The sequence below is a fragment of the Zingiber officinale genome, chromosome 5A, assembly GCF_018446385.1.
Source record: "Zingiber officinale cultivar Zhangliang chromosome 5A, Zo_v1.1, whole genome shotgun sequence".
NCBI classification, from domain to species: Eukaryota; Viridiplantae; Streptophyta; class Magnoliopsida; order Zingiberales; family Zingiberaceae; genus Zingiber; species Zingiber officinale.
The window spans coordinates 87,155,855-87,178,185 of NC_055994.1; the positions used below are offsets into that span (position 1 = coordinate 87,155,855).

General features: G+C 39.7%; 1 protein-coding gene across 2 annotated transcripts in view; it reads left to right on the forward strand.

Moving 5' to 3' along the window:
- The first annotated feature begins 6,815 nt into the window (after positions 1-6,815).
- LOC121980862 (stearoyl-[acyl-carrier-protein] 9-desaturase, chloroplastic-like) overlaps positions 6,816-22,331 on the forward strand; it is a 45,565-nt gene continuing 30,049 nt past the window's right edge. Inside the window, exons 1-3 of one of the 2 annotated variants that reach the window (XM_042533116.1) lie at positions 6,816-7,093; positions 9,155-9,653; positions 10,065-10,638. In XM_042533116.1, coding sequence (XP_042389050.1) covers positions 6,966-7,093; positions 9,155-9,653; positions 10,065-10,625 — 1,188 coding nt within the window. In that variant the 5' untranslated portion in view covers positions 6,816-6,965 and the 3' untranslated portion in view covers positions 10,626-10,638. Of the gene's footprint in view, positions 7,094-9,154; positions 9,654-10,064; positions 10,919-22,331 lie in introns of those variants that run through there. The other variant, XM_042533115.1, reaches the window with a different exon arrangement.

A 22,331-nucleotide genomic window follows, 5' to 3' on the forward strand; every position in this document is an offset into this window, starting at 1 on the left:
ACTTGGACTCTCTTGCCAAGTATCCGGCCAATCCCTTTGACCTACTTGGACTTTTCTCTGTGCCAAGTATCCGGTCAATCCCTTTGACCTACTTGGACTTTTCTTTCATGCCAAGTATCCAGTCAATCCTTTGACCTACTTGGACTTCCCACCGGATGTCCGATCATCCTTGATCCATCCGGATTTTCCCTGCTCGGCTTCACTCACGGGACTTTCACCTAGCTTCACTCACTAAGGTTTTCCATCACTAGCTTCACTCACTAGGACTTTCACGCTTCACTCACCGTGATTTCCATCCGCCTAGCTTCACTCACTAGGACTTCCCACTGCTCTTCACTCATTTCTTCTGCCTGGCTTCACTTACCAGGACTTTCCTTCTGCCTGGCTTCACTCACCAGGACTTCCATCTGCCTAGCTTCACTCACTAGGTCTTTCATTTTGCCTAACATCCCAGTTAGGACTTCCCAGTCAAGTATCCGGTCAACCTTGACCTACTTGACTCTTCTTCAATCAATATCTTATTGTCAAACATCTAAACCCAAACCAAGACTCAGCTTGGTTACCCAGGTCAACCTTGACCTGAGGGATATTGCACCAACAACCCGGTCATGGAGGAGTTACTTCAGGAGGCTCATCGTTCTAGATTTGCTATCCACCCAGGTGGAACTTGTATGTATCGCGATTTGAGGCGTTCCTATTGGTGGAACGGTATAAGAAAGACATCACAGATTTTGTAGCTAGATGTCTTGTTTGTCAGCAGATGAAGGCCGAGCACCAGAGACCTGCTGGATTACTTCAGAGGATCCCTATTCTAGAGTGGAAGTGGGAGCACATTACTATGGATTTTGTGGTAGGATTGCCTAGGACTCGACGAGGCCATGATGCGATTTGGGTAATTGTTGACCTATTAACCAAATCCACACATTTTATAGTGATCCGAAAGATTGATTCTTTGGATCGATTAGCGGAGTTATATTGTCGAGAGATAATCAGATTGCATGGTGTTCCTTTAAGTATTATATCAAATAGAGACCCACCGTTCACGTCCCGATTCTAGCAGAGTCTGCAGCAGACCTTAGGCACGCAACTCCGTTTCAGTATGACATTCCATCCGCAGATAGATGGACAGTCAGAGTGGATCATTCAGACTTTGGAGGACTTGCTGAGGTCTTGCGTTTTGGATTTCCAAGGCAGTTGGGAGGATCACCTGCCCTTGATGGAGTTCGCCTACAACAACAGCTATCATTCGGCTATCCAGATGGCCCCGTTTCAGGCGTTGTATGGTAGACCTTGTCGGACACCCACCCTCTGGGAGGAGATTAGGGAGGCCCAGCTGCTAGTACCTCAGAGAGCTCAGCAGGAGGCACAGTTGGTTCGTACTATTAGACAGAGGATGTCAGAGGCTCAAGACCGTCAGAAGAGTTATGCTGATCGACGACAGAGACCCTTGGAGTTCTCTATGGGTGATCATGTATTTTTGAGAATTTCACCCACAAAATGGGTGAAGAGATTTGATCTTCGAGGTAAGTTAGCTCCACGATATATTGGGTCATTCCAGATCTTGGAGAGAATTGGAGCAGTAGCTTACTGTCTGGCGCTACCACCATCTCTAGCTGGCATTCATGATGTATTCCATGTATCTATGCTGAGAAGATATGTATCCGATCCGGCACATGTTCTGTCAGATATATCAGTTCCTATTCAGCATGACGTTACTTACGAGGTTCCGGTACGAATTTTGGACCATAGAGAGCGTCAGCTGCGGAACAAGACTGTTCTGCTGGTTAAAGTCGGATGACAGCATCATTCTGACGAGGAGGTTACTTGGGAGTTGGAGGATACGATCCGAACTCAATACCCTCATCTGTTTACTTGAGGTATATGGGTTAGAGTTTCTTTTAGTATTTATACTGTTTGTTATATTCTAGTGTTTGCTGTTGGTTATAGTGAAATTTGGGGACCAAATTTTTATTAGTAGGAGAGAATGTGAGATATTGGGAAATTTAAATAAATAGGGTTATTTGGAAAATAGCCTTATGGAATTTTTCCGAAATTTTTAAAATTTTTTGGGGAATTTTTCAGAACTCGTACGACAAGTTTTGAGGGGATGGGCTAACGGGTTCGGATTAAGCCTGTTTAGGATAACCGCTTAAGTGAGGAAATATTTTAATATAAATATTCCTTTTTCTTTCCTCCTTAAAACGTTGATTTCCCGACCTAAACCTTCTTCATCCTTTTCCCCGATCTCCCCTCTTCCTCTTGTTCTTCCTCTCGCGGATGAATCGAAGCCGACGGACTTCCGGCGACCCTCGACGTCGACTGAGTGATCGTTGTCGGAGCTTGCTGGAGCACGACGGGACCAGCGGAGTTCAAATCTTCTTCGGCCGAGGAGTTACTGTTCGGTGGATTCAACGACCGATCGTCGGCGATACATCGGCTAGGGCACGCCGGGGGGCTTGATTCTTGTCGTCTCCCAGCCAATCGACCTTCCCTTTCCTCTCCTCTCGCTGCTCACAGTGCGATCCACCTCTTCACTGGTCAAATTGGACGGAGCGACGCCACCGAGGAGCGATCTTAGAGGTAAGGTGTCGCTGGATCTATGTATTAGCTAGATTAGGGTTCATCTCTACATTTACCCTTGTTCTCTCTAATATGTACCCTAGAGCCATCATCGGAGAGGGATCTTGGCCGTCGGCTACCGATTCTTGATCGTAATCACCAAGTGTTCACTGGGAGAGAAGCCGAGTACCTGATCTCATCTCTTGTGATCCGATCCAGTGAGGTGAGGTTTTGTGATCATGAGGTGAATCCATCAGTGAGGATCGGTTATGTGGTGTTCTTGATCCAGCTCACTTTGTTCCGGCAGCACTCTTTTCACCAGCTCCTCTTTAGTTGTGGATCAAGAGCAGAGAGTTGGGATTTGAGGTATGTGTAGGAGTAATTGATACATGTTCTATGTTTGAATTAGGGTTATGCTTGAATTGAATTTAGAATAGAACATGTGGTAGATCATGTTTTAGATTTAATCTAATTGAATGATTAGGGTTAAGGCAATTAATCTTAGTCAACTATTGAATTTGATTTGAGTCTAGATTTCTAATCTAATTGGCGAGTAGGGATTAGGTAACTAACTCTGATTAACCATTAGATTTAATTAGGTAGATTGAGGTTGTGTTGATTAGGATTTTGTCCTAATTTAGTTTTAGGCATTTTATTTAGCTATTCATTTGGATTTAGCTAAATAATATATATATATATATATATATATATTGTTTGACACAGGACTCTGATTCGAGACAGGCGTCTCGGCGTTGGATTTGGCGTGATACTACCTGTTATTTGAGGCGGGTACCCTTTGACTTATCTTGTTGATATTGTCTTATGATACGTGCAGTTTATATATAATTACTAGTGATTGATAGTTTTAGTACTTCCCTGATTTCGTTTAGTTGATACTTGATACATGCTTCTACTATTAGCTGTTATACCTTAGTATGCTTTTCTTTCTCGCTATGCTTATCTGTGTTCATAGAGATAAAGCTATTTATTGTGTTTCTCTTGATACTAGATTAGTAGATAGACATGTTGGATATGTGATGTTGGATTCCTATAGTTATTATCCTTGTTATATACGTGTTTATCTTTTCGGCAACTACGTATATGGAGGAGAATATGTTTAGGTATGACATACTGTAGCCGCATGCACCATATCGCATGATTGCATGCTGGGCGATTGACGACTCCATTATTGTTGAGCTCGTCGGCCGGCTACATGGACCTGCACACTACGTGACCACTGCATGGGTAGTGGCACAACACACAAGGTGTGTAGGTTGCTCGGTGGTGCTCCGTTGGAGGCTCCACTCATGGGTAGTGTGATAGGCAGCGTGGTAGCACGCCGAGGTCCCTCCCCGTCATCGTGTACCGGGAGATCAGAGCATTGCGCTCCCTTACTATGGTTGAGGTAGGAGGACAGGTATACTCCGGTGCATCCTGTCCACTCGGTCACTCATCAGGGGTAGTGACGGCAGAGTGCATGGTGTCACAGCCCTACCCACTCGGTCTCACCATCGTGTGTGAGATGGCTGACTGGCGTCAGGGGTGACCATGTCATATTGCATCATATGCACAGATTGCATTTATTGTGATTGTTGCATATTGGATGATGCACTTTGGTGATTGCATATGATTGACATGCATATATGATACATGCTTATTTGCTCTGATTATCTTTATCTGTGTATGTTCACAATCATTTGCTCAAGCCTCGCAGGTGAGTACTGTTTATTTTAGTATTGCATTTGTTATTATTCTTACAGTAGACTATATTGCATGCCTATTGTTGGTTACTGCAGTTTATTCAGTTATGCATACCTGTTATATTGTTAGGAGACTGTACTATATGTTGTACTATTATGATACTGTACCGTAGGATTGTTGATGGTAGTTATATGTTGCTATACATATCTATTGGATTACCTGCAGAGTTCATTGAACTCACCCCGTTATTATAACCATTTCAGGTTGAGGCCATCAGGGAGATTCCAGTCGCTAGCCCCTTTATCGCGAGGATTTTTTGTTGTCGGGATATGTTTTGCTTTTACATCTTATATACTTATGATGTGGGTTTTGTATTGTGGACTTTATGTTGAACATTCGAGTTTGCTACTCTTGTTTTTCTGCTGCGGATATATTTTCATTACTTCGTGGATTTCGTTTTTCTTTGTTGTAGTGGAGTAGGATGATTTACATATATCGTCGATGATTTCTATATCGTCTTTCATCATATAAATTGCGTGGAATGATTATATAAACTACGTGGGCCGAGGTATGATATATGTATTTTGGATTCATATTATCACCCGTACAGGGGAGATGCTGCCGAAATTTCTTCGGGCAGGGACTATCTTGGGCTTGACAATATTTTTTTTCACTTGGCTACCAGGATTCAAAAACTCTAGTACTTATCCTGGAGGTCTAGAGTTCGAATCCTGGGGAAGACAAAAATCCACTGGCCAGGGGTGGGAAGACCTTGTGAGTAAGGGGGCACACACGCCTGAGGGTCGTCGGTCGACGACATAAGGGGTCGCCAGTTGGGCCGCCATTGTGGCCGCCCAAGGGACCGCCAAGGGGCCGGCAAATGGGCCGCCAGTTGGGCCGCCCAGGGGGCCAAGGGGTCGGGTCGTTACAGGTTAAGAGGACTTGACATCTTATAGGAAGTCCAGTCGGGATGTGTGATTCCTGATTGACAAAGTCCAAATGTGAGATTCTGGCAGGAGGAAGTCTGGATTTGCAATTTCGATAAGAGATCGGGATGTGTGATTCTCGAGTGGCGAAATTCGGATGTATGATTCCTGCAGGAAGACTTGGTGGGTCAGATTGACGTCAAGGAGATAACGTGACACATGGTAAGTGAAGGTAAGTCATTAGAGGAGAGTGACAAAGTGAGAATACGTCTTGGTTGAGGAGACAATAGACGTCGGCCCAATTTAGGTCTATTTTGGAAATCTAAATTGAGACTCTGACTAGATCCTGTTCTGGAGGACAGGGTTTAAGTCATATATTAATAATATTTTTACTGTGCTAACTTTGTTTTGCAGGTTAGATATTGTCGTATTGGACTAACCTAACTTGCAGGGCCAAAGGAACAAAAAGACCTTGGGTGAACAGTAGCCGAGGTGCCTTCAAGCATTGGAAGGTACCTTCGTACTGTTCATGGAAGGTACCTTCGGTGCTATGGAAGACGTCTTCCAAGGGATAGAATTCAAACTTCATCGTAGATAAAAAGCAACGAGTTCGGGGTTAGATTAGGCACGTTGGAGGCGCCTTCAAGGCTTTGGAAGGCGCCTTCCACATTCTTTATAAGGGTGTTTTGAGGAGCATTCAAAACATAACTTCTATACGAGTTTCTACGCATCCAATCAGCTTTCCGACTGTTCCAGCTTCTTGCTGCTGCCCTGCTACAATTCTGATACGCCCGACTGCCGTTGAGAAGCCAACTAAACACCGAGCTAGAGCCGATTGCCTATGAAATGTGTTTGGTAACAAAGCATTAATTCCTGTACTTAATTACTACAAACGGAAATTGTAGTTTGTTACACTTTTTGATACTTTTTGTACTTGATCCCTTCTTCCGGCGATTCCGAAAAAGGTGTTTTAGTAGATTACCCGTTGATAGGTCCACGAGACCTGAGTCTTAGAGTAGGAGTCATCGAAGACTCCGAACTAAGTAAAAAATCGATTCGTGTCTTTTACTTGCTTTTACTTTTCTATTTTTATTTGTATTTCCGCTACATGTACTTTGATTTCGAATCCGAAATGATAAGATTTTTCAAAATCATATGATTCATCCTCCTCTCACGTGCATCTCGATCCAACATTTACTACCCTAGTGGCCCCATTCGGTTGACTCCATGACTATCTGTAAGGAAGTAAATTAGGAAACTATAGTTGGTCAATAAAGGGGAGGATGAAACTAGCCAGTGGACTTATAGAGAAAGGGTTTTTTGAGAATATGATATGTAATTTGGGTATTATGATGATAAAAGATGAATATGTTTGTTCCTCGTCAATTCATTTCAAGGTCAATAAAGAAGAAATAATTTGGGTATTATGAAAGTTGGATAGATGATTAAATAATATCTAAACTGGTCAATAAAATGTAAAACATCACGAACAATGCTCGAAATATTTTCAAAGCTTAAAAAAATTAGTTAAATATTTACCTTATTTAGAAAATACAGTTTAGGATTTTCATATATTGCTTTTGGCTAAAAAAGGAAAACAAAAAAAATTTCTTCTGGTGGAATTTCATTGGAGATTTGGCAATATCTCACTTGCGGCCACCGTCGTGTCCCCAACGTCAGCCAACGAAGCACAGTGTCGAAGCGTTTTGCTCCACTTCCTCGCTATCTCCGACGAGGAAGAGGGAGAGGAAGACGAAGGGCCAAGCAGAAGGGGAAGATATGGCTTCTCGAGTCGCCTTCCTAACGGAACCATTCCTCTTCTTCACCCCCTTCGGAGGAAGGAGGAGCGGCGGATCTCCCAGGGTTTCTATGGCCTCCACCATCCCCTCTGCGGCCGCCGCCACCAAGTGAGCTGCTTTAATCCTCCCGATCTCATCGTCTGTCCGAATGTAACCTTTGAGCCTCGCCCTTGCCAGTTCTCCGATCTGGTTTCGTGTTTTTTTTCCTTGCGGTGATTGGGTTGGTTAGGGCGAATGGATGTATAATATATCCAAATTTATTTTCAATACAGCTTGTTTTGGAATGAAGAAATTGCGGAATTGAGTCCACGTCTCGTAAATTTAGTCTTTTTTTTTTCTTCTATAAATTGGAATTGGGGAAGTTAAGTTTTAACTCCGCTTTTCAAAAGATGCGACTTTGATTCTAGGATATAATTACACTGGTAATTATGATCTATAAAAATCTTAGTGTTTTACAAACTAGAGATTTGTAATTAATTTGTATGGATTGCCGTGATTTACTTAATCAAGGAGTGAGGATTTCCTTCTCTCAGCCGAACAAATACACACTTTTATCTTGGTTTCAGTGTTTTTCCCTCTCAAATTTAGCTCTGAAATGGTCAAAAAGTGGCATGATATGTTACGGAATAGTATTGTATTTGATATGATGCTTGATAATGGTACATTAGTTCTATTTCGAGTTCATATCTGTAATTTATAAAACTTAGTTGTCTTTGTATAGTTTTCTTGTCTCTTTTCAATTTTCCTGTTGTTAAACACATACTCAGTTCTGGTGGAATGCCATGATTTCTTTCTGCTTATATTATTCAAGTGTCTAAAAATTTGTTTTTTTTTTGTAAATTAATGAATGTTATAATCAAGGGACTGCTTTTCTTGAATCACAACAATGCTTTCTTGCTATACTATTTGCTTGTTTGTCAGAATATTTACTTTTCTCATTATCTACATTTGTTTGCGCTTATGCATTTATGTTGCAAATGAGCATTGTCCTTTCTTCTGAGATTTTCTGACCTGTGGTGTTCCTGCTTACTTTGTTGGATCTTTCCTATGATCCCTCAACCAAGATATACGTTAGATAAATGTTTTTGAACATGATGAGACAAACAGTTTCTTGATATGATTTACCTTGATGAATTTTTCTTATAATCCCGATGTACTTACATAAATGCAGTTGAGAAGACAAATAATTCCCTAATGGTTGTTTTAATAGCCATTTTATTTTATTTTTCTTTGTTTAATGCACAAAGCCTAATGAAATAGAAATGAATATGCTTTATATACGAAATAATTTGCAAGCGACAGGATCCTTTTTGAGGAATCTGGAAGGTTGTGGATATACATCTGTGAGCATATATATGCAATAACTTGTTCAATATCATAATAAAGAACATGCAATATATTTTTGTATATGATGATGATGCTAATTATTTTTTAAGTACTGGATATTATCTAATTGTTTGTGACAGGTCAAGGAAAGTGTGACTTGATATGTAAATCGTTAAAAGTTTCCATCAATGTGCAACTTGTGCAATACCTTTAGCAAAATATGGTGTTATGATTATCCATTTTAGAAATTTAGCTAGTTAGCTTGTGCCGTAGTGTTTATGTTGGTTATGAGATGGCAAAACTGTTACTTGAGATTATAGTCAAAGTTTTCCTTTCAATAAAGTTAGAACTAGAATCTATGGTCCTGTGACATATCCAGATCATCTTGCAGCCACCCTGTGTTCATGTTAAAAGATGTTTATATTCTCGTTTATCGCAATTATGGAAGTGCCTTTTGAAGCTTTTTCCTAATAAATCTCTTCATGCCTTTGTTTGGGCTGTTGATTACTCAACAAACATCATAACTTTCTTATTCAGAAAAAGATATATTTGAATTTTTTGCATTTGCACATTTTTTCCCTTTTTTTCTTGTTTAGATTCTGTAGATATTCAGGTAAAATTTTCTTTACAGTTTTCATTTTTTCTTAAATCTGTCATGTATATTTGTCCAGCTCCCATCTTTATGTTATCTCGAAGCTAATTTATTTGATGCTGTACCATTATAGTGAATCTCAAAGATGTGTTAGTTTAACCTATTATTCATCCCTGAACTTAGTCTTTAACATTTTACTCATTGTTTCCTGTTAATCAAATGCATGTTCTGAACTCCAGTTGTTCTTCTAGGATTGAGACCCCCAAAAAGCTCTTCACTCCTCGCGAGATGCATGTCCAAGTCACTCATTCCATGCCTCCTCAAAAGATTGAAATTTTTAAATCATTGGAAGGCTGGGCAGAGGAAAATATATTAGTGCATTTGAAGCCTGTCGAGAAGTGTTGGCAGCCACAAGATTTTCTTCCAGATCCTTCATCAGAGGGATTCTATGAAGAGGTTAAGGAACTGAGAGAACGGTGTAAGGAGATTCCTGATGACTATTTTGTTTGCTTGGTGGGAGATATGATTACTGAAGAAGCTCTTCCTACATATCAAACAATGCTAAATACCCTTGATGGTGTTAGGGATGAGACAGGAGCAAGTCTTACCTCATGGGCTGTCTGGACTAGGGCTTGGACTGCTGAAGAGAACAGGCATGGAGATCTTTTGAACAAGTATCTATACTTATCTGGAAGAGTGGACATGAAACAAATTGAGAAAACAATCCAGTATCTTATTGGTTCCGGAATGGTAAAATTTCTTGACTTACCTTTGTTGGTCTTGACATCACTCCTAAATTCTTTGCCTAGGTTATTTGAATTTTTCTTCCAAGAACCTTTATGGGATATGATCAGAGATAGCGAGTGACTATTTGGTGCATGAGTTGAAGATCTGAATCATGCTGCTTGTTAAACCATTAAGATATATACCTTGTATTGATATATTGATCTATCCTGCAGCATTAATGATGACATTCTAACTGTAATTTAGAATTATTGTTGATTTATTGCCTTATAGTTTATCGATCTTTGTGAAAACAAATATTTCTTAGAAGTTGATACATATGCATAAGATTCTGTTGCATGTGCAAATTGTGTTTGGTGGCACATACTTAGTGCCTTGTCAATGTTTTGTGAATTGATTGTGTAGTTTCATTTGCAGGATCCCAGGACCGAGAACAATCCCTACCTTGGTTTTATTTATACATCGTTTCAGGAACGGGCAACCTTCATCTCCCATGGAAACACTGCTAGGCATGCTAAGGAGTATGGAGACCTCAAGTTGGCGCAGATATGCGGTATAATTGCATCTGATGAGAAGCGCCACGAGACTGCATACACTAAGATAGTGGAAAAACTGTTTGAAATTGACCCAGATGGTACTGTTCTTGCATTTGCTGACATGATGAAGAAGAAGATTTCAATGCCTGCTCATCTGATGTATGATGGATGTGATGATAAGCTGTTTGATCACTTCTCAGCTGTTGCACAGAGGTTGGGTGTTTACACAGCTAAGGACTATGCCGACATATTAGAGTTCCTTGTCGCAAGGTGGAAGGTCGGTGAGCTAACAGGCCTCTCTGGGGAAGGTAATAAAGCCCAGGACTTTGTCTGCACTTTAGCTCCAAGGATTAGAAGGCTCGACGAAAGAGCTCAAGGGAGAGCCAAGAAAGCATCAGTCATACCCTTCAGTTGGATCTATGACAGGGAAGTGCTGCTCTAATTCAGTAATCCATGTAAGCAATTCTCACTTTGCTGTCCATTTGCTTATTCATAGAGTGTCAAAGAAGATTTAGAATCAGGTTCATGCTATGGCTTTCTTTTGCTATGGTGACATCGATTTAGGAAGGGTACAATCTTCTAAGGTATGGTAAATAGATCTCATGGCTAATGCTTGCTTCAACTAGGTTTTCAGATCAAGAAAGGTTTTTTATCATTATGTTTTATTTTTCCTGGACAAGTATGTTGTTTGTTTGAGTGGGATAATTAATATATATGGAGCTTTGTTTGTTTTAAGAGAATTTGAGATGAGTCGAATTGTGTTTTCCTCCTCAAGTAGGATTAAATTATCAAACTAGAAATAGAATTCTGGGAATGCAATTATTTGTGGTATACTTAAGAGTGAAATACTTATCCTTGAAATAGATTTAAATGAATAAATTGACAGGCCATACAAGGAATACAAATGAGCATTTAGGTTTTAGGTTTAGAGAAAGAAATTAAGATGATGGTATGGTCTTAGATTCTGCATCTTGTACTGTTATCTGAATAGATAATATGCTATAACCCTTTTCCTTTACATCTTGCTCTCAAACTGAAGGTTTTGTAAGTATATCAAGTTTACATTATGCACATGACATATGTTCCAAGTTCTGACAACTTAAGACTCTGAATTACAACGTCAGATTGTTAGCATGTTTAGTCCAGGATGATCTGTAAAAAAGACTCTAAGATTACAAGATATTTTGACAACACACCTACCAATTAAAGATCTAAATTATCAGGTAAAGTCTTGTAGATGATAATCTACATATTCTCAAAGAATCTGGAGATAAATTGCTACATCATTAAACCACTTCTGAAACATGTTTGATTGAAAAGTGATACTTCAACTTGAAAAGAGTAACGGTTAGTCCACTCTTACAAGGTGGAGATGGAAATGGCGTAGTTGACTAAGGTGCTAGAGCAATAAGAGAAGGCAGATGAAACTCATAGCAGAGCCTTTCTCTTTGCCTCAGCCTATTATTATATTTTCTATGAAAACATAGTTGAGGATAAAGGAGTGCTCTATCCATATTAGCATGTACTAGAAATGCTCTCCGGTTGCTACCATGGGTGTGGTGCAGTTGTGAAATACTACAAGATTTCTTAGGCACGAGGCAAAGGGATGTGGTTGAGAATGTGCAATGAGAGTTTCCATGTGGATTGCATGATGGATTGAATGTCGATCTGGATATAAAATTAGTTGAGCTTTATAAAATAAGTCAATTACTCAGAATAAAATCAACTAAACATTCTGGAAAAAAAAAGACAGACAGTGAAGACATTGCTTTTGAGATTCATTTTGCAGATTGTTTTGTGATTGAGTTGCATGTTAATGGATTCATGCACATGTTTTTATTTATCTAATAATAAGAGACAAACGCATGGTTTATATACTATCGTTTCTTATTTAAATGTAACTTTAATACGCATAAGTGTGTTAGAATCTTAGTTCTAAATCGTTAGCACTTTAAACTTACACTAATTATTACAAGGGTGATGAAATTAATACACCAACTTTAAACTATTAATTATTATCATTAATATCGAAGTTGATACCTTTGATAGCATGGATCTTACAATTACAAATAGTTAATTGTTTTCATTAACTTAGTGATGCAAATTCTTTGCTTGGTGATTGCAACATCCACACATAGAACTTGCTCCCAATTCTTTTCTTTTCCTTGATCAATATTCAACTATACTTTCAACTTGTCCAGAACTAAAACTGCATTAACCCTTCTATATATTGATTCTCTAATCACCAGATACTTGTGTTGGTGCTTAATTAGCATGGCTTTGTGGCTAAGCATAGCATTCACTACACAAAAAAATCTAACATTTAGTAATGTACTTAATCCATCGCTTTATGCAATTAGCGACGGATTAGCGACAAAATATATTCCATCGTTTAGATTTCTATTACAGATGCTTTTAGCGACGGAATATATTTGCCGTCGCTAATATCTTGAACGGAATTTAAATTCCGTAAACAAATTAATGACAAAATTATATAAATCTATCGCTAATTAGTGACGGTAAGTTAATATCTATCGCTAATTTGATAAATGGAACTTGTTAATCAATTAGTGACGGATATTAAAATCCGTCTCTAATTTTCATAAAAAAACTTTTCATTTTTTTTCTTTTTTTCTGTTTACATCCAAATATAATCAAGTACAATCATCACAAACGATGATTTTCAAGATAAACAATACAATCCATATCACCAAGTTCACAACACAAAATCACATTAACAAACATCCATATCAACTTAAACAATACAATCCATACACAAAAAAAGATAACATCCAAAACTAATAGAATCTATTGCATAGTACATCAAAAGTTTGGGCACAAAATTTATATCATCTATATAAGACATCCTGATGAAAATCTAATACAAAATAAAAAAATATACCTCGCTTTAGATTTTGGATATCTAGATATGGTGATAGAAATATGCAACATTTGAAAATGATCATGAAAAACTATTGTTGGGACCGCTGGGCCGACTTGAAGGGGGGTTGAATAGCCTTGTAAAAAAAATAAAAATAAAAACAGACCATTCTCGGACTTCTTAAACTAACACTTGCATAAATAAATAAGAGCAATAAAACTGAAAGAAGAGGCACAGGAGCTTACTTGGTTACAACCGGGGAGGTTGTTAATCCAACGAGAATGAAGCGCAATACATATCTCCTTTCGGGCGGAGAAGCCTCTTACAACATTCAAGCACAGAGAAAATAAGAAGCTAAACTAACACTGAAAGCATACAAGTGTTATAATCAGAATTGCTTGTCTTGTGGAGCTTCTTGAACCAAGGTTGTATTTATAGTTTTGGTCGGGGCGCCTAGAAGGGTTCCAAGCGCCTATGAGGGGCTAAAACTTTATCCTTTCTTGTATAGATCGCGTTTGACTGTGATCTGGATAGTAACCAAGTCCGGGCACCCGGAAGGGTTCCAGGCGCCCCAGACTGGTCCGGGTGCCCAGAATGGTTTCGGGTGCCCGGACCAAGAAAGTCAATAGAGTTGACTTTTTTTGGTCCGGGCTCTCTGCTCCGGTTTCGCTCGCCTCGGTCCGAGTTTTCCGCTCTGGCTCCGCATGCTTGGGTGATCTCGGTCATCCGGAATAGGGCTCACCCGAACCCAACTTCCGACCTTCTTGAGCAAGCTTCCGCTCCGACTTCTCGTCCCTCGGAATCATCGCGTGCTTTCTTCTCGTCCGCTAACGTACTCATTCGCAACTCTTTGTCTCTCAGACATACTCTCCTGTGTCGATCTTCTCGCTAGCTGCGTCTCTTGCTCCCCGAGCAATCTTCCACTCCGGCTTCTCGTTCCTCGGAAACACTGCACGCTTCCTTCTCGTCCGTCAGTGTACTCTTCCGCAGCGCCTCGTCCCTCAGACGCACTCTCCCGTGTCGTCTTTCTCACTAGCTGCGTCTTCTGCTTGACTCCCTGTGCTCTTAAGCTCCTGCACACTTAGACATAAGGTCAAAACATTATAGAACCTAACTTAACTTGTTGATCACATCAAAACAACTTTTGGGATTCCAACAATCTCCTCCTTTTTTATGTGAGCAACCCAAGTTAAGTTAGGGTAAATAGACATAAGAGTAACATAACTAATATTGCAATAAAGTGTAAAAAAGATAGAAAAATTGGTCTACTTCCTCCTAGACTTATACTTTTCCTTCTCCCCCTTTGATCACATAAAAAATGAGGTTATAAAAAAAATCTAAGGGTAATAATTTGAAAAAGGCTTTGAAAAATTATTTTGATATTACTAAAAATTTGCAATAATTTTCAAAGAAATTTCTAAGTAAAAATGTTTAGCAAACAATTTTTTTTCAGAAATTTTTCTTAAGTTTTGCAAGAAAAATTAATTTTGAGAATAAGTAACAAATTTTAAGGAAGAAAATTTTCTAAGTAAAAGAAAATTCTAACTTAGACAATTTTTAAACAATTTTGAGAAATTTTTCAAAAAAAAAGTTTAAAAACATTTTGAAGTATTATTTACTTTCAATACTTTATCAGTAAGTTAATTAAACATTTTATTTTAATATTTTGACTTCCAGACAGTGGCGAGACACTAGGTCTTCTTGGTTATTGGAGCAACAACCACTTTCTTAGATAAAATCTCATAAAGAAATTAGCTGTTTAATTTTCTTGCTGAAAGCGCTAACTCTAATTCACAGTTTAGGTTAGTAATGTTTAAATTTCCATTTTAGTTTGTCATAATTTCTCAAATTTAAAGTAGGGAATTTTGAACATGCAGAAAATTGTATTTGTTCCTTTAACATGTCATTTTCTCTGGTTAATTTGTCGAGATTCTTTAATCGACAATCTGTTGCTAGAGTTTCTTTAAACTCACTATTCTTTGTTTTATTTTTAATTTCTAATTCGCAAAAATATTTCGATAATTTAATTTTTAACTCGAAAAATCTTTCGACACTATTTTAACTGAATTAAACAATTGGTCAGGAGTGGAGACCGTACCTGACTTATCTTGTCGACTTTTGATGCTCCCCATGTTGAGCTGTTTTCTTCCGAATACTCTTCCCCTTCATTGATACTTATCTGGGATGAGTTTTTTGTATCCTCGGGATGGAATTCGGCTGTTAGGGCTGTCCCGGTAATTTCCTCCGTCTCGGATTCTTCTGACGACGGCTCGGTGTCCATCGAGGAGTCGGCTTCAAATGGTTCTTCGTAGAGCTTTAAGAACTTTTCTCAAAGTTCTTTTGTGCTTTTGTATTTTCTGACTCTTTCGAGATCTTGGGTAGGTAGTACACTCAGAAGGCGGGATTCAACCTTATCGTTTGTCATGAATTCATCACGCTGCTCGTTAGTCCATTGATGCTCCTCAAGTTCTTCTCCTTTTGTATCCTTTGGAGCTTCATAACCATACGTCATTATTAATAACATATTAAAATCAATTTTAAAATAAACCTGCATTCGTCGCTTCCAAAAAGCGAACTCCCCCTCGAACGTTGGTGGGTAGATGTTCGTTCCGACCATCTCGTTACTTCAGTCGACGGTTAGTCCTCCTGAGACGTCCTGACTCTAATACCACTTATTGAGACCGCTGGAGGCCGGCTAGAAGGGGGGTTGAATAGTCCTGCAAAATAAAAAATAAATAAAAACAAACCCTTTTCGGACTTCTTAAACTAACACTTGCATAAATAAATAAGAGCATAAAACTGAAAGAAGAGGCACAGGAGTTTACTTGGTTACAACTAAGGAGGTTGTTAATCCAAGGAGAATGAAATGCAATAGATATCTCCTTTCGGGCGGAGAAGCCTCTTACATCATTCAAGCACAGAGAAAATAAGAAGTTAAACTAACAATGAAAGCATACAAGTGTTGTAATAAGAATCGCTTGTCTTGTGGAGCTTCTTAGACCAAGGCTATATTTATAGCCTTGGTCGGGGCGCTTGGAAGGGTTCCAGGTGCCTGGGAGGGGATAAAACTTTATCCCTTCTCGCAAAGATCGCGTTTGATCGCGATCTGGATAGCAAACAAGTCCGGGTACCCTGGACTGGTCCGGGCGCTCGGAAGGGTTTTGGGCGCCCCGGACTGGTCCGAGCGCTCGGACCAAGAAATTCAACAGAGTTGACTTTTTTCTGTCCGGGCCCTCTGCTCCGATTCAGCTCGCCTCGGTCCAAGTCCTCCGCTCCGGTTCCGCTTGCTTGGGTGATCTCGGCCATCCGAAATAGGGCTCACCCAAACCCAACTTCCGACCTTCTCGAGCAGGCTTCCGCTCCGACTTTTCGTCCCTCGGAATCGTCGCATGCTTCCTTCTCGTCCTCCAGCGTACTCATCCGCAGCTCTTCGTCCCTCGGACACACTCTCCCGTGCCGACCTTCTCGCTAGCTGCGCCTCTTGCTCCCCGAGCAATCTTTTACTCCGGCTTCTCGTTCCTCAGAAACACCGCACGCTTCGTTCTCATCCGCCAGTGTACTCTTCCGCAGCGCCTCGTCCCTTAGATGAACTCTCCCGTGCTGTCCTTCTCGTTAGCTGCATCTTCTGCTCGACTCCCTGTGCTCATAAGTTTCTAAGTCCGAGAAGGGTTTGTTTTTATTTATTTATTTTTGCAGGGCTATTCAACCCCCTTTCTAACCGACCCAGCGGTCCCAACAAGTGGTATCAGAGTTGGACGTGTCAAGAGGACTAACCACCGACTGAAGCAACGAGATGATCGGAGCTAACATCTATCCACCAACGTTCGAGGGGGAGTTCGTTTTTTGGAAGCGACGAATGCATGTTTACTTCAAAACCATATTTCATTGTTAGTAACATATTAAAATCGGTTTTAAAATAAACCTGCATTCGTCGCTTCCAAAAAGCGAACTCTCCCTCGAACGTTGGTGGGTAGATGTTAGCTCCGGCTATCTCGTTGCTTCAGTCGGGGATTAGTCCTCCTGAGGCATCCTGACTCTGATACCACTTGTTGGGACCGCTGGGCCGGCTAGAAGGGGGGGTTGAATAACCCTGCAAAAAAAAATAAAATAAAAACAAACCCTTCTCAGACTTCTTAAACTAACACTTGCATAAATAAATAAGAGCAATAAAACTGAAAGAAGAGACATATGAGTTTACTTGGTTACAATCGGGGAGGTTGTTAATATAAGGAGAATAAAGCACAATAAATATCTCCTTTCGGGCGGAGAAGCCTCTTACAACATTCAAGCACAGAGAAAATAAGAAGCTCAATAAGACAAGCAATTCTAATTACAACACTTTATAAAAACAAACTCTTCTGGGGCTTTTTAAACTAATACTTGCATAAATAAATAAGAGCAATAAAACTGAAAGAAGAGACACAGTAGTTTATTTGGTTACAACCAAGGAAGTTGTTAATCCAAGGAAAATGAAGCGTAATAGATATCTCCTTTCAGGCGGAGAAGCCTCTTACAACATTCAAGCACAGAAAAATAAGAAGCTAAACTAATAATGAAAGCATACAAGTGTTGTGATCAGAATTGCTTGTCTTGTTGAGCTTCTGGGATCAAGACTATATTTATAACCTTGGTCGGAGCGCCTGAGAAGGGATATTTATAGTCTTGTTGAGCTTCTTAGATATCCCTTCTCGCAAAGATCGCGTTTGACCGCGATCTGGATAACATCTAGTTCCGGACGCCTGAAAGGATTCCAGGCGCCCCGGACTGGTCCGACGCCCGAAATGGTTCCAGGCGGCCAGACCAAGAAAGTCAACAATGTTGACTTTTCGGTCCGGGCCTTCTGCTCTGGTTTAACTCGCTTTGGTCCGGGTCTTCCGCTTCGACTCCGTTTGCTTGGGTGATCTTGGCCATCAGGAATAGGGCTCACCGAAACCCAACTTCCGGCCTTCTCGAGCAGGCTTCCGCTCCGGCTTCTCGTCCCTCGGAATCATTGCGTGCTTCCTTTTTGTCTGCCAGCGTACTCATCCACAGTTCTTCGTCCTTTGGACGCACCGAGCCCGTCGACTCTCTCCCGTGCCGACCTTTTCGCTAGCTGCGTCTCTTGCTCCCCGAGCAATCTTCTGCTCCGGCTTCTCGTCCCTCGGAAACACTGCACGCTCCCTTCTCGTTCGCCGGTGTACTCTTTCGCGGCACCTCGTCCCTCGGACGCACTAAGCTCGTCGACTCTCTCCCTTTTTGTCCTTCTCGCTAGCCGCATCTTCCGCTCAACTTCCTGTGCTCGTAAGCTCCTACACACTTAGCCACAAGGTTAAAACACCACAGGACTTAACTTAACTTGTTGATCATATCAAAACAACCTAGGGGTTCCAACAACTATCATATAATTAAAAATGTATATAATTTTAGAAAAAGTAATAATTTTTTTACTAAAATACAGAGAAAAATTAAAAGTTAAAATAAAGGATAACATACTTCAAAATAATCTACTTAGTAGGGGAATCGTCGGGATTCTCGGTCTCTTTGGATTCCAAACGATGAGGGTGCGACATCTATAAATTGAGAATGTACGTTGTTGCAAATGCTTGCATATGATGAACTATTTCATCAGTTCGAGCCTGTCGCTCACGTATCTCCTATGCCTCTTCTTTTCTCTCAACCATCATCCCCTCCAATGATGAGAGTTAAGTCAACAATTTCTGATTTTTCTAGCCACAATGCTTGTACCTCACTAGATGAAGAGGAGAGATGCCCCCTGATACTTGGAGCCCTCATCCAGACAAAGACAACTTTGGCCTAAGAGTCAAGCTCGTAGAGGGAGGTCTTCTTTCTTCCATCGATGTCATCATAATAAATGTCATTAACATCATCGATGGAAAAAAGTTGTTGTCCCTCTCCCTCTACACCAGGCTGAGATGTCTACACAACTCTAATAAACATTGTTTTATGTGTTAAAATAATAATTTTATTAACTTTCACATAAAGTCTACAAATATATTCATGTAAGTTAATGTTCTTACGTTAATTGTTGAGGAACGTCAATCGACAAATGACCTATCATTCTTCTTATGGGTCTTGTTAAATAACTTCCAACAAGTGACATATTTCTGTAATTCAGCAGCCTACGTAAAGAGAATGTAAATATATGTAAGAAATTTTTATATAACTTAATTTTAAACTTACTTAAGAGACATGCTCTACGATAAAATGAGATCCAGCAATATGTTTTGTGGATCCGATGTTCGGCCAAACAGACTCTGAATTGTCATTGTCTCAAGCAATCACTGAATTAGACTGTCAATGCTAGGCAACCCAAATGGCTCTCCAAGCCGTCCAAATTGCATTAAGGACCTCGGATGGTCTGATGCCCTTCTGTCTTCACTTGTATTAGATGTTCCTGTACAGTTTAGCACAGTAGTTGCTTTAATTTTTTTTTAAAATTCAACTTCGTGGCCGTCCTTCCAAACATACATCTTTTGCAACAATAGATTTTGAAAATTAGTATCATTTTAATTTTAAACTATAAAATACATTTTATATTCAAAATATTTATAAAAAATTCACCATAATGGAAGTCCTTCATGTCCTATCTGTAAGCTTCCATATAGTACTAGATGGGGGCAAAGTTCTTTAAACCTCTTGGATATGTAGGTTGTGACCTGATGGTCATCTGAGATAAAGCTATATGGAAAAATATCATGTATGAATATGTGTGATAAATAAAAAGAAAATTAAGTGCTAGAATAATTACTAAATATATAAATACTTACTAACTACTAACAACCCTTAAAATAATTTGGTTACTGATCCTGTCTGAGAGGCTGGATAAGACGGAGATCCGGGAGAAAAAACCTATCGCCGGTGAAGAATAATACATGTAGAATACTGATCCGAGAAACCCAAAGCGGATCAGGGAGAATAGGGTCACCAAATACCCTCCCGGCACGAAGACCTGGTAATGAGAAGGAAACCCAATTGAAGAGACACCCAAATCCGGAGCTTTCGAGACTTCCTGCGCACCAAAGACCAACCAACACTATCGTCAGTGACCTAAGAACGGGGTGGGAATCCCTGGCTAGGCCCTCCGACGCTCAAGTCAGTGATCTCTCTTGGTGTGGAAGAAGAAGGAGGAAGAAGATGAACAGTAGTTGAAAAATTAGGGTTACGAATGTGCTTGGTGATGTGAACTTACCTTGCCAACGGAGATGATTCCCCATTTTATTCCACTTCATATGACCTCCGTAGTCATGAAGTGGACCCTGGTTTGTTAGAGTTTGTTATGAGATGACGTAAGCCGTGTACTTGTGGTGAATGACTTTTTAAGGAATCTTTCTTGTACCCCAGATGTACCTTCTTTGTCGTTTAACACCTGCAAAACAATCTAAAAACACATTTTCCGTCAAAATATATAATTCCTGTCATATAGTTATATATTGCAGATATCTTCATTAATTATCGTTTCACCCCTCCTGCTGCAGATAACTCAATGTACCAATATTCCTTATATCGATCGAAGTTGGTAATGATTATGTTTAGTTAATGAGGCAACCTTCTATGTTACCGATCCTAACTAGCCCTAGGCTATATTTTATCAAGTATCTTTCTCAGGTATTGGTCAATCGGCCGGTCTCGGCTTTCCACCCGGGAAGTATATTTCGGTCGATGCGAACCTACCTCCTTTGGAGGTATAGTCCGGCCGATATTAGCCTACCTCTTTTGAGGTATATGCCACTTGATATGAATCTTCCTTCTGGGAAGTATATTTCGGTCGATACAAATCTACCTCCTTTGGAGGTATAGTCCGACCGATATTAGTCTACCTCCTTTGAGGTATATACCACTTGATATGAATCTTCCTTCTAGGAAGTATATTTCGGTCGATGCGAACCTATCTTCTTTGGAGGTATATCCCGACCGATATTGCCTACCTCCTTTGAGGTATATGCCAATTGATGTAAATCTTCTTCCTGGGAAGTATATTTCGGTCGATACAAACCTACCTTCTTTGGAGGTATATCCCGGCCGATATTGGCCTACCTCCTTTGAGATATATGCCAATTGATATGGATCTTTCTCCTGGGAAGTATATTTCGGTCGATACAAACCTACCTTCTTTGGAGGTATATCCCGGCTGATATTGGCCTACCTCCTTTGAGGTATATGCCAATTGATATGGATCTTCCTCCTGGGAAGTATATTTCGGTTGATGCGAACCTACCTTCTTTGGAGGTATATCCCGGCCGATATTGGCCTACCTCCTTTGAGGTATATGTCAATTGATGTGAATCTTCCTCCTGGGAAGTATATTTCGGTTGATACAAACCTACCTTCTTTGGAGGTATATCCCGGTCGATATTGGCCTACCTCCTTTGAGGTATATGCCAATTGATGTAAATCTTCCTCCTGGGAAGTATATTTCGGTCGATACAAACCTACCTTCTTTGGAGGTATATCCCGACCGATATTGGCCTACCTCCTTTGAGGTATATGCCAATTGATGTAAATCTTCCTTCTGGGAAGTATATTTCGGTCGATACAAACCTACCTTCTTTGGAGGTATATCCCGGCCGATATTGGCCTACCTCCTTTGAGGTATATCTCAGCCAATATTAACCTATCTTGTTCGTTTGATCCTCTCCATTCCTTTCCTTATAGGGGACTCATGCCACCTAACCCATATCAGTTACCATGTGTTTTATGTCTTGGCAACATGACTATATATGTAGAATGACAGTATAAACCATACATATTTGAAATAATAATATCTTCTAATTAGAGAGATGAAACAAATAAAATAAAAATTCATATACCATGATATTGTTACTAATATTTGTCCTGACAGCTTGACTATATATATAAAATCACAGTATATGACATATACACTTGAAATAATAATATCTTCTAACTAGGAAGATAAAAAAATAAAAATAAAACTCATACAATATACCATGACATTGTTACTAATCTCTATGTCCTGGCAGCATGACTATATATACAAAATCACAGTATAAGACATACACATTTGAAATAATAATGTCTTTTAACCAGTGAGATGAAAAAAAATCTATAAAATATACCATGACATTGTTACTAATTTTTAATCACTTGATGTCATTCTGAATCAACTAAATTAATATTTTGTAAGTTCTCACCGTTATACTCTATTGGTACATCAACCTCCTCACTGCTAGACATCTCTCCATCATCTATTTCCTTGTAAGTGACATTAGCATCTATAAGTAATTGTGATGTGAATTATATTTCTGAATC